Genomic DNA, 20,125 nt, shown 5'->3' with positions numbered 1-20,125 from the left:
TCAGCCTAAGGGGTTGTCTTGTGCCGCCTCTGGGGTGCATGTATCTGCTTCTGATACTAATCCCCAAGTAATTTTCCACCAAACACATGCACACCTTCCCACCTGTATTCAGTTCTCCTGACATTTGCCCTCAGCTTGAATGACCTCTGCACCTCTCTTTGTCCTCTACCAAGGATCAGTCATGTCTCACTTTCCAGAACATTCCCAACCCATCCTGCCTCCTCTGAATGATAGCAATCCCATCACATAAGCACCTCATGTGCCAGTGAAGCCACAAAACTTCTAGTATCTATTTTTTAGTGTTTATTAAGGTTGGATCCTTCTTATTATTTTTATGTACTTATGCTTTGCCTTCCTCTAGGTATATTGTAGGCTCCATAATAGTTCCCAATACCTGGGTGTTTTTTTTAATCCATTAAAATAATTGCTCCTTTTTACAATTATGTTTTAAATTCAAAGATATGGAATGACGATGGAAAACATTTTGGAAAATAGAAAAGGAGGGGAAAATTAAGACCACTCACAATGTCCCCACAATTACCATTGATATGCTGGTGTGTTTGGTTTTTCTGGTCTTTTGGCGGGGGCAGGGTTTTTTTTTTAGTTTCCTCTAATTTCTGTAATCACAGTTTTGCTGGTTCCTTATCTATATTGAACCCAAGCATTTCCTCATTTTGTCACATGGCCCATCATCTTCATCAAAGGTACTTGATAGCATGATCAGGGCCACTGCTTATATAGCATAGCTTCTGTACAGCACAAAGTACCTAATCTGTGGGGAAGTGGGGACTGAAAGGCAGACGGCACCCTGCCACCAAATCCTGCATCCCAGTGTGAGACTAAACCTTCACAGAGGAAGGGGCACTTTATTTGCATGAAGGTGCAATTCACCTGTAGAGCCAGGTGCCTATGGGTTGTCTATGTGGGTTGTCTTTGCCTTACTCAAATTTACCCACTATGGAGGGAGACCTTTTCTAGACTGAACAAGGTGTCCTCTAGGCTAACAATAGCTCTGTGCATGAATCTCCACCAAGTTGATACCCCATGGCTTGCCCTTTCTCTCCCAGGTATGGGGGCCAACTTTTACAATGTGATGCTAGTAGGCTCTAAATTCTCTCCAAGACTATCTACACAGGCCCTTCTAGGGTCAAGTATTCAAAAAGAAAGTACCAGGGAGCTATACGACTGGGAGATGTAGTGCAGAACGTGTAGACTAACAGCTCTAAAATCTGATATCAAACAAAAGACGTCATCAGTATTCTCTAGGAGGGCTGAGCAACGATGGTTTCCATTATTTATTTTCCAGTGCCTTGGGAAGGCAAAGGCTTGGAAACCACTTGCTTTCAACAATCCCCTTTAACTATGTCTTTGGAATTGTAGAATGAATGTGAGTGCAAGAAAGGATTTCGAGGAAATGGGATTGACTGTGAACCAATAATTTCATGCTTGGAACAAACTGGGAAATGTCATCCTCTGGTGAGTTACTTGACTTTTTGTCATTACTTAAAAAAAAAAAGAGCTTGAGAAAGAAAGAAATTAGATTAGTTCTTATCAGAATCCCTCGTGCTCCCAAAGGGAGCCCCTAAGCAGAATATGAACAGTTATTGCAATTTTCACTCCATTTCAAAGTTTGGAAGAACGGATGTAGGGTTGCCAGATGAAATACAGGACACCCAGTTGGATTTGAATCTCTGATACAAAAAGAATAAGTTTTCAGCAAAATTATAGCCAAAATAATGCATAAGGAAAGCTTGTACTAAAACTTATTCATCATTCATCTGAAACTCGAATTTAACTGTGCCTTGTATCTTTCATTTTCTAAATCTGGCAGAGAACAAAAGTAAGATTTTATTTTTAAAAATGTTTTCATTGGTACATGATAGTTATACATAATGGTGAGGTTCATTCTGACATAATTATAGATGCATGGAGTATAATTTGCTCCACTTCAGGACTCAGTACTTCCTTTTTCCTCCCCCTCTCCCTCCCCTCATTCTCTTCCTTATTCTACTGGTCTTCCTTCTATTTATGTATTATTTTTAATTGGTGCTTTTGTAGATATACATATATGTGGAAATCACTGTGGTGTATTCACATAAGTACATAGCATCATTTGGTCAATTTTATTCCTCAATTCCTCCCATTCTCTACCCCTCTTTCCTCCCCCTCAATGCCCTTCCTCTATTCCACAGATCTCCCCTGTATTTTCATGGAATCCCTCTTTTTCTTCTCCCTTATTTTGCTCTAGTTTCCACATATGAGAGAAAACCTTCAAGCCTTGACTTGCTGGGTCTGGCTTATTTCGCTTAACACAATATCCTCCAGTTCTATCCATTTACCAGCAAATGCCATCATTTCATTCTTCAAAGAAAGAATTTCAATGTGGTTAAATAAGAGCTGTGCCTGCCATACAGACAGGAGCCTTTCCCCGCAACACTGAAGGGTCAGTGGGTCCCTCCCACCCTCTTTCAGCCCACATGTGTAGATCTCACCATAGACGGAACACATTGTCTCACCGACTTAATTCAGGTGTAACGTTCAGCTAGAAAACAAAACATGTCCTTCACCTTGGTTTCATCAGGCAACCTGTCAGTTTGCTTCTGCTGGTGTCTGGAGCTGTGTTTGTCAAGAGGGTTATGAAGGAGATGGCCTCCTGTGCTATGGAAATGCAGCCATGGTAAGTCATTGGTGAGGGACTCAAGTACGGAATGAAGACAAACCCTAAGGAGGGCTGGGGATGTAGTTCAGTGACAGAGCTCTTGCCTCGCATGTGTGAGGCTCTGGGTTCCATCCCCCACACCACAAAAGAAACACGACAACAACACAGGGCAAATAAACCTCTTAAGAGCTCGCCTTGAACATGCTCTATCTACACATTCTTTGCTCCAGGAGATTTTATATGAGGCAAGGTGCTTCTCACAGAAGCCATACAGGCTCTGTGGCATTTTTCATGAGCTGCAGGGAGTTAACTTTTATTTGGCACCTTCTGGATGCCAAGTAGTCCTGACTCCTCTTTCTTGCTAATTTGTCTCTTCTTCCCACGTCCCAAATGAACGACTGACTGGCCTTGCTAAGCTGCCTGGTCTGTCCTACCTACACAGAGTCTCTCCCACAGGTACCCAGAGCACCCTGGCTTACCGCTGTCAGAAGTGTGTGTGTGTGTGAGTGTGTGTGTGTGTGCATGTGTGTGGGTGCATGGGTGTGAACACCTTTGTATCAGGCATTTTACTAAGTTCTAAACGTGCCACAGTGTTTCATTTAAACGTCACAACAACCCTCAACAATAGTTTGATGCTATTAGTGCCCATCTTACAGGTGAGGAAACTGAGAGGCTAAGCAAACTTGCCTGCGGTCAGTGACCATCTAAGTGCAGAGACACTTAACTGCCGATGTAGAGTATTCTATCCAGACAGCCTGGGTCACACCAAATCGTCACTGTCCCTGCATTGGTCCATCTCCTCCAGCACTGAAAAATAAACTCTAGAGGGAAGGTCTCCATCTTGTTTCCTAAGCCACTCATGTTGCTTGCAAATATGTGTCTGAATGCGACATTTTCTCATCACTTCCCATTGCTATTTGGGTCCCTCTCCTCCTCTCTCCATGGGCACACCAACCCCCCCAGGGCCAGCCTCCTGAACTGAGAGCCCTGCTCCATTGCTGGTCCCTGGAGATGCCATGGCATCCAACAGGCAGGATGCTGTTCAGGACTGGTCCCGCTCAGATCAGGCCAAGCAGCTAACTAGACACCCTGGCACAGAGCTCAGACTCCCACACTTTTTCTGTGCTGTCCATGGGCCACATTGCTTAAGACCCTAAAATTCTCCTCTCACCTTGTCCCTCACCTTCTGTGGAAAATAAGGTGGGCCCTGCCATCAGTCAGGGCCCATCCCCTCAAAACTTCCCCTCTAAGGGATTATTCAAGCATCTCAGTTCTCATGCTAGTTAACTTTCTAAACTTTTTAACATGTATTTACTGATTTATTAAATAGCCTCAGCTGCCTTCAAACAGGAACTGAGCTCTGAGATTTACGGTCTTGATGTAAACTGGCATATAATATTGCTCTTGCACTTCAGTGATATTAGTTTTTTAAGTGTCATCATGAACATTAAGTTATCTAATTCTCTTAATCCCCGGAGGAAAGCCTTGTCAGATTGAGGTTTCAGATAAGACACTTGTGTTCTCAGAGAGAGTAAGTAGCTTTCCCAAGATCACACAGCTGGTAAATCGCAAACCCAAGAATTGAGCCCTGTCTTTTTTTAAAGCAAAGTCTAGAGTTGTTGTAGTTGTTGTTGTTGTTCACAACCAGCAGTGTTGGTTATCTTTTCAAGTCTTTTCTTCCTCCAAACAAATGCAAGCTGTAGAAGGGCAGACCCCACCTTCGCCCTCCCTATCCTGCTTCCTTTCTTCATTCCATCCCAGCGCCCTGGTGGTGGCTCCATCAGTTAACAAATTCCTCAGTGCGTAATGAGAATTGACTGCATGCCAGCCTCTATTCTAAGCCCTTTAGAAACATTAACACCTCTAGTTCTCACCCTATGAGTTGGAACTTTTATTATCCCCATTTTACAGATGAGAAAAAAATTGAGGTGCATTAAATACCTTACCCAGGGAACTAGGAAATGGCTGAATCGAATGAACATGCAAGTGGTTTGAGTCCATGCTCCACGCCACCCCTCAGCATAGGCTCTGAAAGGGCCTATTTGCTGAACTTTGTGGCCCGCCCTTAGGGTCTACGTGGCCATGTTCTAAATTCAGTTTGTTGCTTTACTTGAAGTTTCTGGAATTAATTCTTTACCTCAATCTGGAGGATAATCAAGCCCCCTAAGTGTGAAGGTACGGCCACATGGAATCTCAGCTAGTTTGGGCACCGTCCATGTCAGCGTCAGGGAGGTGGCCCAGAAAACACACCCAGCCCTTGAGGGCCAAGTACAGGCTGCCTAGAAATGCTTCTCATTGATTCTTCTCTTGTGTTCTCTCTCCTCTCTCCCGCCCTCCTTGCCTGCAATGAATAAGGAATTGTCATTCCTCTCGGAAGCAGCTATATTTAACCAATGGATAAATGTGAGTACCCTCCTTGCAATTCAGTATTGGCAACCTATGTGATTTTAGAAATCTGGAACGTATATGATAGAAAATTGAAAATTCAGCTGATAAGGAGGGAGGGGGTTTGTTCTGAACAGTGGTTCTCAACCCTGACTGTGCTTGAGAGTCACAGGGAACACATTTTTACACACACACACACACACACACACACACACACATATATATATATATATACGCACCTTTGCTTGGAACCCCCCCACACCCTGCCAAGACTCTGATCTGCTAGGTCAGAGGCTTGCCCTGGGCATCAGTATATTTTCAAAGCTGCCCAGGTGACGCTGGCATATAGCTGGGACTGGGAATTTATGGTCTATGGTAAGCTGCGGTGGTCAACCTTTCAACCAATTCAAATATATATGAATAGACTTGTTCATCAGATAGATATTTTTTAAAAATTAATATCATTCATGTTGTACGTCACCAAGTTAGATATGGATAACTGCAACCAGGGATATTTCATATGTGCCTAGTTCTCAGCTCAACGTGCCCAGAAGAGCTTGTCCTTCACCCCTGGAAAGAATCATAATAACGAATCCAGTCCCACCCTAGCCAGCTACCCGAATCTCTGTGCCCTCTGAATGCACCTAGGTGGCTGTTCCAGCCAGCCATCGTGATCAATGGTTTAACCCCTTTCAATCAGCACAAGCAAGATGGGTCCTGCCTGGTCAGCACCCACTCTGGGACAGCTCCCTGTCACTTCTGTACAGAGCTGCTCCAATCGCCCTCCCCCTATGGACAAGAGAGGGGATTGAGAGCCCTCTTCTGAGCACACTGATTTCCACCTAGACCCGTCACCCACACGGTCACCCATGTGCACATACCTGCCCCATGCTGTGCCTGATCCCATTCTGACTAGCTCACAAGAGCTGACTGCACATTTTTTTACAACTCCACTTTCAATGCTGTCACGTTGGTTGCTTAAAATTAGCCCCGATGGGAGTATTTACACCTGAGAAGTCAGCAAATGCTACAAACCAAAGTGGTCTCCCCCTCCCCACCCCAGAGATCCAGATGTTATGCATACATGCCACTGCTTCTACCCAGAGCTGGCTCTCTAGCAAGAACAAAATGTCGGTGATGATCAATTTCAGGTTTCTATTCTCTTCCATGTTGAAACTGTTCCTATAATCTCCTCCACCATCCTCACTGGAAAGATTTTCCAGAATTTTCATGGGTTTTTTTATGTGTCTGCATACACACACACACACACACACACTCACACACACACACACACAAAGTTCTATCAGGACTATTTCTCTAGCTCTTCATTTAGACTATAGTGAAAAGTACCTATAGCGACTCAAAGTGTGACCTGTTCAGGAAAACCTGTGTTTTGACAAGACAAAAGAATGAGTCTCAAAAGAGAATATGAGTCATCAGCTTGTGGTTAGGATGGATTTGGAGACGGACCTAGGAGGACCTCGCCAGTATCCCTGGAATTGCATCATATGCAATATTGTCACCTCTGCCAAGTATGCAGGTATTCAAGTATTCCATTAGTCCCCTAACATGAGTCTCTTTTTTTCCTGGCGCGACTCAGAACGCTTCTCTACGGCTCATGCTGTCCACCACCTCGAACCTCACTGTCCTTGTGCCCTCCCACCAAGCTATCGAGAACATGGACCAAGATGAGAAAACCTTCTGGCTGTCCCAGAGCCACATTCCAGCCTTGATAAAGTGAGTGGTCTTTATTTTATTCACCATGACCTCTGATGGGCATCCGTGGGAACATAGAAGATTGATGTAGGGGTCCTTCACATCCTTCAACTGAGCCTCCTCCCTGCCCTCCGCCCTAGGACAGTAAGCTGGCATTATTGACAGGCAGCTCTGTGCCATGCACTGTTCTGCTTTGCATAAGACTTTCAGTTCAGCCACACACACCCCAGCAACAATCCGAAGAAACGGGTGTTATAATTATTCTTATTTTACAGATGTGGAAACTGAGGCACTGGGTGGTTAAGTCACTAACTCAAGCCAAGACTGATACTTGCAGAGGGAATTTGAAATTTGAATATGGCCATCTGGCTCCAGAGCTTATTCTCCTGACTCCTCAGTGACAGCGCTTTGCACCTGGATGTTTTGTCCTAACCCTATGGTCTGTTGTTTTAGATACCACACACTCCTAGGCACGTATGGAGTGGCAGATCTGCAGAACCTGTCATCTTCTGACATGCTGGCAACATCTTTGCAGGGCAACTTCCTTCACCTGGAGAAGGTGGATGGGGTAAGAGAGCTCTGTTTAATTGAAGCATAGCATCTGTGTTCATATTATACTTTTTTAAATTTTTTGATGTGGAAATTTCCAAGTATATGTAAAAATGGAGCCCCAGGTGGACATTACCCAGCTGCAACAATCAGCACATACTCACATTTATGTGCGTGCACACATGCACGCGCGCTCACACACGCGCACATACACAGAGCAGCTATCCTATGAAATGTGGCCATGTTCATATTGATTGGTCACAAGGCTCCTCCTGACAGACATAGATGAATACAGAGAGGATGAAGGATGTGCAATTCCAACTACTTTTTTTTTTTTTTTTTTTGCATCTGGTTAACTAACTGGTTATTAGTATCTTACTAAGGGGTCAGCACAGATCATTAAAACTTTACAGGAAGTGAGAGGCCTGCAACAATACCTACTGAGCCCCTACTATGCACAGGCCTGGATCTCAGTGCTGGAGGTCAGGCAGCACCCAAGGGAGAGCCCAGCCCCAGGGAAGCTCATCGTCTGGCAGTCCTAGAGAGTGTCCAGGACTCTGATTTCAAATCCCAGGAGGAAACCTGGTTGCTTGGCTGCAAGTGACAGTGTTTTAAAGTTCTTTCCATGAATTGCACCGATAAGACAAGGGTTCTGCCAGCAACAACTGCTACACAGGGCATCACGGGCCACAGTCAAAACCGCCTTAGAATCACTGCTGTGGAGTGTCCCTGCGTCCTGCCCAGCAGCAAGCACTCGGGCAAGGACCTGTTCAGCTCACCTAAACGTGTGGGGCTCAGTTTAGAAAGTAGACAACACCTACAAATGGTCCTGTGGATATTTCTGGGTGTCTTGTTCTGATGATTCCAGTGATGCTCATGTTATTTTCTGAGTTTTTAAAATAAAAATTTGAGGTGCAAAGACACAGCTGGGCTGGAGGGATAAGTTCCAGTGTACTGCCACACAGAAGGGACGATATTGAAGCACATAAATCAAATAGCTAGAAGAGAGGCTTTTGAATATTCTCATAACAAAGAAATAAATTATTAAGGTGATGGGTAACCTAAGTATACGGAATTGATCATTACCCAATGTATACATGCACTAAAATATCACACTGTGACCCACAGTATATACAATTATCTATCAACTAGAAGATAAGTTTTTAAAAAATTGTATCTATTTAAAGCGTGCAGCATGGTGTTTTCATGTACACATACATTATGAAATGGTTACTGCAGTCATGCTAATGTGTTGGTGTTTTAATTCATTGATTCTCTTTAGCAACATTAACTGAACATCCACCCTGGGCAGGCATATCCCAGGCTCTAGAGATTCAAAATCCATCAAGGCCCCTGACCTAGACAGGCTAAATGTCAAAGACACATTTTTTTTTTTTTGTTTCTTTTTTTTTTTTACCTCCCTGTATGTATACATACAGGGATTATAACTTCCCATTTTTGTGGTTGTATGTGATGTGGAGTTACTCTGGCTGTGTCTTCATATATGAACATAGGAAGTTGTGTCCAATTCATTCTACTGTCTTTCCCATCTCCATCCCCCCTCCCCCCCTCCACTGCCCTGTCCAATCCAGTGAACCTCCCCTCCTCCCTCCCCTCTCCCCACCTATTGTGAGTCAGCTCTGCATATCAGAGAGAACATTCAGCCTTTGGTTTTGGGGCTTGGCTTATTTCACTTAGCATGGCAGTCTCCAGTTTCATCCATTTACCAGCAAATGTCATAATTTCATTCTTTTAATGGCTGAGTAATATTCCATTGTGTTTATGTACCACATTTTTTAATCCACTCATCTGTTGAAGGGCATCTAGGCAGATTCCATAGCTTAGCTATTGTGAATTGAGTTGCTATATACATTGATGTGGCTGTGTCACAGAAGTATTGCTGATGTTAAGTCCTTTGGGTATATGCCAAGGAGTGAGATAACTGGATCAAATGGTGGTTCCATTTCAAGTTTTCTGAGGAATCTCCATACTGCCTTTTAGAGTGGTTGCACCAATTTACAGTCTCACCAGCAACATACGAGTGTACCTTTTCCCCTACATTCCCACTAACATTTATTGTTACTTATTCTCTTAATAATTGCCATCCTAACTGGAGTGAGGTAAAATCTCAATGTAGTTTTAATTTGTATTTCTCTAATTGCTAAAGATGTTGAACTTCTTATATATATTTGTTGATCAATTGTATTTCTTCTTCTTTGAAGTATCTATTCAGTTCCATAGCCCATTTATTGATTGGGTTATTTGGGCTTTTTGGTGTTAAGTGTTTTGAGTTCTTTATATATCCTGGAGATTAATGCTTTATCTGAGGTGCATGTGGCACATATTTTCTCCCATTCTGTAGGCTCTCTTTTCACATTCTTGATTGTTCCTTTGTTGAGAAGAAGCTTGTCAGTTTGAATCCATCCATTTATTGATTCCTGATTTTACTTCTTGTGCTTTATAAGTCTTGTCAGTAAGTAAGTCAGTTCCTAAGCTGATATGGTGAAAATTTGGGCCTACTTTTTCTTCTATTAGGCACAAGGTCTCTGTTCTAGTGCCTAAGTCCTTGATCCACTTTGAGTTGATTTTTGTGCAGGGTGAGAGATAGAGGTTTAGTTTCATTTTGCTACATATTGATTTCCAGTTTTCCTAGTACCATTTGTTGAAGAGGCTATCTTTTCTCCAATGAAAGTTTGGGGCACCTTTGTCTAGTATGAGATAACTATATTTATGTGGGTTTGTCTCTGTGTCCTCTATTCTGTACCGTTGGTCTACATGTCTGTTTTTATTCCAATACCATGCTGTTTTTGTGACTATGGCTCTGTAGTATAGTTTAAGGTCTGGTATTATGATGCCTTCTGCTTAACTTTTCTTGCTAGGGATTGTTTTAGCTATATTGGGTCTTTTGTTTTTCCAGATGAATTTCATGATTGATTTTTCTAGTTCTATGAAGAATGTCATTGGAACTTTAGTAGGAATTGCACTAAATCTGTATAACACTTTTGATAGTTTGGCCATTTTGACAATTTAATTCTGCCTACCCAAGAACATGGGAGATCTTTCCATCTTCTAAGATCTTTTTCAATTTCTTTCTTTAGAGTTCTATAGTTTTCATTGTAGAGGTCTTTCACCTCTTTTGTTAAATTGATTCCCCAAAAAAATTTTAGACTATTGTGAATAGAATAGTTTTCTTAATTTCTTTTTCAGTTTATTCATCACTGATGTATAGGAATGCAATTGATTTATGGGTGTTAATTTTATATCCTGCTATTTTGCTGAATTCACTTATAAGTTCTAGAAGTTTTCCAGTGGAGTTTTTGGATCTTCTAAATATAGAGTCATGTCATCAGCAAATAGTGATAATTTGAGCTCTTCTTTTCCTATTTGTATCCCTTTAATTTCTTTCTTTTGCCTAATTTCTCTAGCTAGCATTTCCAGGAATATGTTAAATAGAAGTGGTGAAACAGGACATCCCTGTCTTGTTCCAGTTTTTAGAGGGAATGCTTCTAATTAGAAATGCTTCTAATCTCCATTTAGAATGATGTTGGCCTTGGGCTTAGCATAGATAGCTTTTACAATGCTAGGTGTGTTCTTACTGTCCCTAGTTTTCCTAGTGTTTTGAACATGAAGGGGTGCTGTATTTTGTCAAATGCTTTTTCTGCATCTATTGAGATGATCATATGATTTTTGTCTTTAAGTCTATTGATGTGATGAATTATGTTTATTGATTTCTGTATGTTGAACCAACTTTTTTCTCTGGGATGAACTCCATTTGATCATAGTGCACTATGTTTTTAATACGTTTTTGTGTGTGATTTGCCAAGACTTTATTAAGAATTTTTGCATCTATGTTCATCAGGGATATTGGTCTGAAATTTTCTTGCCTTGATGTATCTTTGTCTGATTTTGTTATCAGGCTGATATTAGCTTCATAAAGGGAGTTTTGACGGGTTCCCTCTTTTTCTATTTCATGGAATAACTGAGGAGGATTGGTGTTAGTTCTTCTAAAGACATGTTTTTAATGAGTTCATTCCTATGTCTGATATAAATATCTCCTTTAATCGAGAGAGATGTGCACAGTGGCCATTGCTCAGGGAACTTGGGAGCTGCCCAAAATGAGAAAAGTCTCCGTCACCCAGGGCTCCCAGGAGGAATTTCAAATAAAGGGTCACGATGACCAGGTGTGGTGGCGCATGCCTATAATCTTAGCAGCTGGGAGGCTGAGGCAGGAGAATCACAAGTTCAAAGCCAGCCTCATCAACTTAGCAAGGCCCTAAGCAATTCAGTGAGAACCTGTCTCTAAATAAAATATTTAAAAGGGCTGGGAGTGTGGCTCAGTGATTAAATTCTCTGGGTTCCATTCCCAGAACCAGTACCAAAGAGGGAGGGGGATCACGATGAGGAGAAGAAGAGGGTGGAGCTCAGTTGCTCTACCTGGCTGGTGGCTGGCTGGGTAGCTCGGGTTTTACTTAGCCACACTTCTAAATAATTGATAGTCCTAAAAAGTGGTTAGATTCTGACCAGAAAATTCAGTTTCTGTCTGTATCAATTTTCTGGGGCTGTTATAACAACAGAAATGTACTGTCTTGTGGTTCTGATGGCCGGAGTCCAACATGAAGGTGTTGGCAGAGTAGGGTCCTTCTGAGGCTGGGAGGGAAGGCACAGCTGCAGGCCCGCATCCTGGGCTGGCAGCTGTCATGCTGATTGATCACATGGCGTCTCCCTGGGTAGCTGTCTCCGTGCAAACTCCCCCTATTTATAAGGACACCTGTCGTGTTGGATTAGGGCCCACTATAAAGGCTTAATTTTAACTGGAGTATGTCCTAAGTACCCTACTTATTTAAATAAGATCACAATCTGAGGTCCTGGAGGTTAGGGCCTCAATGCGTGAATTGTGGGGTTAGGGTACTCAGTACTATCTGCATTTTTTTTTCAAACTGTGGGGTCACCTTATCATTAAGGTAACCTCACCCAGTACTTTTTTTAGTGAAATAAAATAGAATGAAATAGAATTGATAACAGTGAACTCCTGCATAGTAGGGGAAAATACCCTTTCATTTTTTGTGTGTGTGATGTCTAATAAGTCACAATTCAAAGGTATTTCTTACTCTGGGTGTAAAGTGTTAAGGTCACTGCTGTTCAAGGAGTGCAAAACCCAGAGATAATTTGTACCGTCCTCTGTCCAGTTTTAAGAGGACAGTGGAACAAGTTGCCAACAGACCAAAGAAGACAAGATGTAAGACAAGGTTTATGGAGAAATGCTTATGGGAAGATCCAGGGGCAACAGGCTAGTCAGGTGCTTCACCAGGAAGTACAGTGGTGACAGGCTGGGCAGGTGCACCTCCCCACAAGGCTTTGTCCAGGGGAGGCCAGTAGATGAGGTCTCTCTCTGTGGTGCTCTGATCTGCACCAGTTACCACAGGGAGGGACTTTACAGGTTGGGTTCAGAAGCAGCAGCATCTTGTCTTGCTTTGTCCACCGGATGACCACAGTCTCAAGCCAGCATGCAAGAAAGTAGCTTCCTACACATAACCCTAACTTGTCCTGGTTCCCAGTCTGCACCAGAGAAAGCCCATGTCCTTGGGGACAATGTTCATCTGCGCATTCTCACCCAGACTCGCTGATATTGTTCCCTGTCCCAAAGCCAGGTGCTTAGGAATGGCAAGAGGCATTTTAGGGACCAGGCGTTTTACTGTCCTCCTTTTCTCCAAGGATGACACATAGTTCAATCCTGAGGTTGGCTGTGTAAACACTCACCTCCCCACTGGGGTTTACATTTGCAGAATATCACCATCGAAGGAGCGTCCATTGTTGATGGGGACAATGCGGCCACCAATGGAGTGATACACATCATCAGCAAGGTGAGGGCTTTCGCTCTGTACACACTCAGCGTCCCCCCTCTTTGTCATCTGTCCTTCTGTATGGTATCGTTTTGGGAAAATTAAACATGCTCGGTCTTATTATAAAGAAACCTGTCTTGTGCTTCATCTTAAAGCCATTTAGAGTCAGACTCAGCCACCCTTTCCCCAGCCTGTGCTCCACCACAAGCCCTCTGTCAAATGCAGCCACAAATATCATCTTTCCTGAGTATGGAAAGGTCGTAACAGGCCCGTGAGCCTCCTAGCATCGGGAGTCTCATAATTCAGAACTAGGGGAGGAGGCCAGGGGTGCGATCCAAAAGGTTCTAAGGGAAAAAAAATTAAAAGCGGTAGAAAAAGTATGATGAGATTTTCATTTTCTGCTAAGTCTCAATTCAACAGCTTTCAAAGGTATGACGTGGAAAAAAATAGGAAACGGAGTTGTGAGCTACCCTATCATTTTCAGTTACTATATTAGGATCTTCATTCAAACTGAAAGAACACACTTTCAGAAGGTAGAAGATGAGCAGAGACAATTAACCCATTGCATTTTAACTAAAATTATTCTCACTTGGCAATTATATACTCACTCACTTTTTCATTTGAAGCTGTTGAAAAAGTCCACTGTTCCTGTTCAGAAGAGAAAGGGTATTTGTTAGAATCCTGGGTCTACAATTTTGCAAAGATCTTGCAGCCTCCTGAGTTCCCAAGAGGCCGTAAGAAGCACATTTTAAGCATGTGATTCACTACTGGCAGGAAACTGGGACTTCATGTAATACAAAGCAACATCACCTAACAGGGGTGTTTCTCTTGTCCACCCCTGGCTTTCCAAAGTACTGAAATGACTTTTAAAAACATCAAATTATCTCTTGTCCCTTCCTCCTTTTTTTGAATGGATGCAACCTTCCTTAGTAGAGTGGCACCCCAAATCATCTCCTACACTGACTCTATTACCATGGGGCCAGTCCACATCTCACCCCCTCTCGGGAGTCCTCCCTAATCCAAGCAGCCCAAATTACTGAGGATAAATTCTAAAGTGTCAAGAGGATAAATTCTAAAGTCATACGGAGTCTGGGCTGGGAAACTTGTCTGTTGTGTGACCTTGGGCAAGTCACATAACTTCTCTGAGCCTTGTTTTTCTTCCACATGAGGATTAAATAACTGTCTATCTTTATGCCTGCTGCCGAGTAGACCATCAATAAATATTAATTTCATCCCCTTCTTCTTCCTCTGAAATTCCCTGGGAGCTTTACATAGTATGTATTTGGCTAGCTATCAATTTTCTCATGTTGATAATTATTTCTTATGGTGTAGGTCATGAACCCCTCTAGTGATGGCATGTCCCTCTGCATGTCCTACCCAGTTCTTTGCTTAGACTCTGGTTGCCTGAACCCTACTGGGCTCCTGCAGTATCTGTCCTCTGGCATCAAGATCCCTTTATCAGAACTGCCATGTACAGTTGTGCAAATTGTGCCCTGAACAAAGGAGCCTGGCCAAGGGGTGGAGTGGAGTTCCAAACTCCAGCCCACAACACTTGCCATGATTTGTGCCCATTTAGGGTTCTGGAGAAAGGGGTGCCTCTTTTAAAAATGGCAGTGGCCTTCTTAATCACGTATAATTATGTGACATGGACATAGAAACCAAGTCTATCACACCATTGCCTCATAGCTCTCAAACCTGTCACTTCCCTTCTAAGCAACTCAAGTCCTTCCTCCCCCTGGAGCTCCAGAAACTCAGAAGTGTGTCATCTTCCTGTGACCCAGAGACTGGCAACTTCCTCTGTAAATATCCAGATTGTGACTATTCGACTTTGCAGCTCATTTGGTCTCTGTCACAACCATTCAATTCTACCATTGCCACACAAAATCAGTCTTAGACAACGTGTCCACAAATGTGCATGGCTGTGCTCCAATCAACTTGATTTTCAAATATGGCAGCACACTGGACCAGGCCGACTCCAGTAATATGGATGTCGGTTCCCCGGGGCAGGACACAGGCCTCAGTCACATTTGTCTATCCGTGCCTGGCTCATGGTATTGGCTGAAGATGACAGGATGAGAGAAACATTCCAGTGGCGGGTTCTTCCACCTGAAAAGGTTCTAGATAGAATGAGAAGATGGAAATTGTTTTCTTGCCCAGAAGGTCAGCCATACCAACTTTACACATGCAAATGCCTGTATGGACCAGATGGGTGAGGAAATGAGCAGGGGGAAGACCCTAGGGAGAGGTGGAGACCTTAACCAAGGCAGCTGCTGCCACTCTCTGCACGTGGTCTTATCGGTGGGCTTGCTGACGGATATTTTTAAAGTCAGGAATCTACATCTTTATGTAAAAATTCCCTTAGTTTATCACACTGCCTGAGCCAAGAAGAACATTTGTACAAGGCAGATTCAGGCTCCTGGGTTACAGTAGACTTCAGGCTTCTGGAAAGAAATGAAAGGCTTGAAGAATAAGCAAAAGGACAAGAAATAAAGGATTTTAGCTGCAGCCTGTTGTAGGTCAGTTAGATTTTAATCTACTCCAGACAGAGTAGATTAAAGAAAGTTAGAATGGATTCCTCAGGGGGAACCAGGAACTCTTCTATGTGAGATGAAATTTTCTCTAATTAGGGGGACCTGCCTACAGGCAAGACATAAAACTGAACTAATAACATCTCCAAATTCTCTCAGCCTCGTTGCTCTGCATCCTTAAAATAATTTTATTCTGGGAGAAATCAAAACATTTTCAATGTCACTTCCTTTGTCTAGAGAAGTTAACAGGACGTCCTTATGTATCAGTGAAGCAGCAGATGCTACCAACGTGTGCTAAACAGAATTCTGGGGTTTTCTTTCCCAGGTGCTGGTCCCCCAAAGAGGACTAACTGGCTCTTTACCAAACCTGCTCACCCGGCTGGACCAGATGCCTGACTACTCCATCTTCCGGGGCTACATCATTGCAAGTACCATGTTCTCTGCGTGACCGCCTTGCTCAGGTCACCTGGGAACAAGGAATCCCTCATGGGCTCTTGTTTCCTTCCTTCACAGCAATATAATCTGGCAAGCGCAATTGAGGCTGCTGATGCTTACACGGTGTTTGCTCCAAACAATGATGCCATCGAGAATTACATCAGGGAGAGGAAGGTCACAACTCTGGTAGGTATCGGGAACAAAGAGGAAATTCAAAGCCTCAGTCACGTGCCGTTTCTCACCTTCCTCAAGGCCTGCCTGCCCATGCCATGCTTACAATAGATTCATGCAGAGATTCCCCCGTGCACAATCCCCCCTATGCCAGAGCTGCCGTATACTTAGGGCATATCTCTGGAATCACACACTCCAGGCACCCTGGAACCTGGCAGGATCCTTGTGGTCATCCGTTGACCCCTTCCCTGGCCTGTCCTAGGTCCTAAGCAGCTGAGATGCCAGCAGCAGTGACCAGCAAGGGTGGATCTTATTTTTTTTTCCTTCTTCCCCTCCCCCCCCATGTTCCCTGACTCCTAACATTTGGGGTTGAACAGTCCCGCTTTATCAAAGGATTTAGTAAATTAATTCAAAAGACTCAATCCTGGTGCTCTCTGGCTTAAAACCCCTGGGTGGATCCCATTTCATTCGGACTCTACCCAAACTACCTCCTCAGCTACTAAGCCCTCCTTTCACGGGCCACCGTTTCTCTCGGGTTCCATGGTGGTCCCAGGATTCTCATTCTCGAGGAGCCTGGGGCTGCTCCGATCCCAGCTGCACATGGGAGAATGTGTTTAAGCTGGATTTGCACACACAAGCCTGCTGTTTTCACTCATATCTGTAGGCAGCGTGGCTGAGATGAAGATGCTCAAAATCTCAAAGTCCCACTAAGCTACCACGGGACCACTGCTGCGTACAGCCTGTGCTTTGGGAAAATCATGTGGTCTAACCCGAGTGATGATCTCATAGAGCCTCAACATGTCAGAGACACACCTGGTGCCGTTGTTCCTGTACACACACACACACACACACGCACGCACACACACACGCGCGCAGACTGCCCCCCTCCAGAGTCCTCCCTGCCTGGTCTTCCTGTCCAGGCCCACATCCTCAGGGACACTGACTCTGGCCACAGCCGCACACGCTCCCTCCTGCCATGGCTCCCCCTCAGCACCTAGCACAAACCCCGGATTAATGAATGGACTTTCCAAGGCAGCGTCCTGAGCTCTCCAACTAGGTTACAACCTCTGTCAACTCCTATAGCGGCCGTGATGGAAACGCAGGACTCTTGGATGGAATCAGACACCATCCTGAGCCTGTCCAATCCTGTCCCTTGAAACCTGTTCAGTGGAATATTCTTTTCCTGCCTTGGGATGAGGCATCAGGCCATCTCAGTGCCTGTCTGCCTCCCCCAGTAGTCCCCTTGTCACTTTAAGCCATAAACACCGTCTCAATTGTTTTAGTCAATTCTTTTCATGGCTGTGACCAAAAGTCCTGACAAGAAAAACCGAGGAGAGGAAGTCTATTTGGAGCTCACAGTTTCAGAGGGCTGAGTCCCTAGATGGCTGACTCCATAGCTCTGGGGCCGAGGTGAGGCAGAACACCGTGACAGGAGAGTAGGGCAGAAGCAAGCAGCTCGGGACGTGGCCAGCAGGAACAGGGAGAGCTCCACTGACCAGAGGAAAATATCAACCCCAAAGCCATGCCCCCAGTGACCTATCTCCTCGTGACCCACCTGCCTTCAGTTACCACCCAGTTAATCCATATCAGTGGATTAATCCACTCTTGAGTTGCAACACTCATCATGGAATCATTTCACCCCTGAACCTTCTTGCATTGCCTCACATGTGAGGTTTTGGAAGATAGCGCATATCTAAACCATAACATCAATTAAATAAAATAATAATGATAAAAATTCAGCCTCCCATTATTTGGATATGGTTTAAGTGTGTCCCCCACCCTTTCATGTGTTGGAGCCTTAGTGCTGGGTCTGGCGATATTGGGAAGAGGTGAACTTTTAATAGCTGGGGTTTGGTGCAAGGTAACCAGGTCACTGGGGTTACTAACCTCAGAAAGGATTGACTTTGGTCCCATGGAGTTAAGTTGTGAGTTGTTCGCATCAGATGCACCCCCCTCCCTGGCTTCCTGTCTCTCCCTGTGATCACTCTTACACATGTTCCCACCATTGTGATGCCATCAGCAATGAGGCCCTCACCAAATAAATGGGGCCACTCAATCTTGTATGTTCAGTCTCCAAAACTGTGGCTAAATAAACTTCTTTTCTTTATGAAATATCCAACCTCAAATATTTTGTTATAGCAACAGAAAACGGACTAATACACAGTGCAGCTAAGTGCAGGCAGGAAGGTAGAGAAGAAGGCGTGGTCCTTGAATCAATCAGGGCCTTTGGGAGACACAAATCGTACCACTCAGTTGAAGAAAGATAATTTAATAACATGAATTGTTTATTGAGTATAAAATCAGATGAATTTAATTCCAAGGTGGAAAAGAGAGAGGGAGAGATCACACAGATAGCAACTACAGGAAGCATGTAAGACCCCTAAGGCTGAAGGATCAAAAGGAAGAGATTAAAATTATTAAAGCTTAGAAACTTAGAGGAGGAACCTGCTGGAGCTGACACTCAGACCTCTGAGTAGGAGCTGGTGTCTCTGAGCTTGGAGAAGGGTTTCCTGGGCCCAAGTCTCAGTTCTGCAGGAAGGGGTGTCGCCCCTCTGGGGTCTCAGAGGTGGGAAAGCTGTGATAAAATTGGTTCTTCAAGTGGTAGAAAGTGGCCATCCAGACTCAGCTTCCACCGCAGGAGAATAGTAGTGAGAGGAGCAGGGAGCAGGTCCCCCTGCCCCCTCCAGCCTTTCCCAATGCCAGAGCCTGACAGGGGCCACTAGCCAAGGAGAAATGGAGGTCACAGCCCAGCCCCCCAGTCAGCACACAGGACGGTGGCTTTGGAGCAGAGTCAGTAACCTAGCAACCCTCTTCCCTCCTTCCCCATTAAATTCAGTTTGGGTTCCACCAGGTTTTGTCGAGGGGCAGGAAGTGTTGGTGGCTAGGAAGAGACATAGAGAGGACAGGGCGGTGGTTAGGAGGGAGGGAGAGGGGGAGAAAGACCCTAGGAATCCAGAGCCTACCTCCAGCTTTCCCTGGGGACAGGGTGGGGGAAGCCTGTCTGTCCACACCCCCACCCCCTCTGGCCACCTTGGACAATTCCAGAAGCACCAGCTCACAGTCACAGCCCCACATCTGCACCAGAGACCCCCACTCTCTTGTCCCAAGCCAGCTCTGCATGTGGGGGTCTTTCCCAATGCAGCTCACCTGCAGTCCCTGGCTTAGGAGATTGCCCAGGACTGAGTCGGACCCCAGTGCCACAGGCCACCCTATCTTCAGGGCACCCAGGCCAAATGCCCCATGGACCTCCTCTCGTGATCCCTGGGGTGAAAGGAAGCTGGGTGTGGGGGCTCTGTTCTCCCAGCTCTGCCCAAAGGAATCGTCTTTAAAATCCACCCCCAGCTATCAACCCTCCCTCTGGGTTTTACTCACTGGAAGCTCCCAAGCATCCCACCTGGGAACGCCGCCAGGTCTCTCGGGTGCTCTCATTCACAACCCACTTATTATGGGGTGCCTTTGTGTTTTGATGCCTTGGTCAAAACTCCAACAAGCTGTCGCGCCTGTTTGTCACTCCGGCCCCGGTGCTGGCACAACCTGTAACTGACAGCCCGATTGTTGACTGACTCTCTCTTCTGTGCCCTGCAGGAGGAGGACGTCCTGCGGTACCACGTGGTCCCCGAGGAGAAGCTCCTGAAGAATGAACTGCACCAGGGCATGCACCGGGAGACCATGCTGGGCTTCTCCTACCCCCTCGGCTTCTTTCTCCATAATGGCCAGGTGTGACGCTGTTGCGTAAGCCCAGGGACAGGGGGCTTAGCTCCTATGACCCCCATCTCTTCCATATTGGAATAATCTCACCGCTGCTTCCTAAGCCTTAGCAGCCCAAAACAGTTCCAAGCCAG

At 44.8% G+C, this 20,125-nt stretch overlaps 1 protein-coding gene across 2 annotated transcripts in view; it reads left to right on the top strand.

Moving 5' to 3' along the window:
- The window catches only part of Stab2 (stabilin 2), a 155,308-nt gene that overhangs the window by 67,736 nt on the left and 67,447 nt on the right, over window positions 1-20,125 (top strand). For both annotated transcript variants that reach the window (XM_015482841.2, XM_048802956.1), the window contains 9 exons: window positions 1,381-1,476; window positions 2,582-2,677; window positions 5,015-5,062; window positions 6,645-6,781; window positions 7,214-7,328; window positions 13,093-13,170; window positions 16,003-16,101; window positions 16,191-16,298; window positions 19,869-20,000. In XM_015482841.2, the coding sequence (XP_015338327.1) occupies window positions 1,381-1,476; window positions 2,582-2,677; window positions 5,015-5,062; window positions 6,645-6,781; window positions 7,214-7,328; window positions 13,093-13,170; window positions 16,003-16,101; window positions 16,191-16,298; window positions 19,869-20,000 (909 nt within the window). The remainder of the gene's footprint in view (window positions 1-1,380; window positions 1,477-2,581; window positions 2,678-5,014; window positions 5,063-6,644; window positions 6,782-7,213; window positions 7,329-13,092; window positions 13,171-16,002; window positions 16,102-16,190; window positions 16,299-19,868; window positions 20,001-20,125) is intronic.

The sequence above is a fragment of the Marmota marmota genome, unplaced genomic scaffold, assembly GCF_001458135.2.
Source record: "Marmota marmota marmota unplaced genomic scaffold, marMar, whole genome shotgun sequence".
Classification (NCBI taxonomy): Eukaryota; Metazoa; Chordata; class Mammalia; order Rodentia; family Sciuridae; genus Marmota; species Marmota marmota.
Note: the sequence above shows the minus strand (reverse complement) of the source record. Positions and strands in the feature narration are given on the sequence as shown.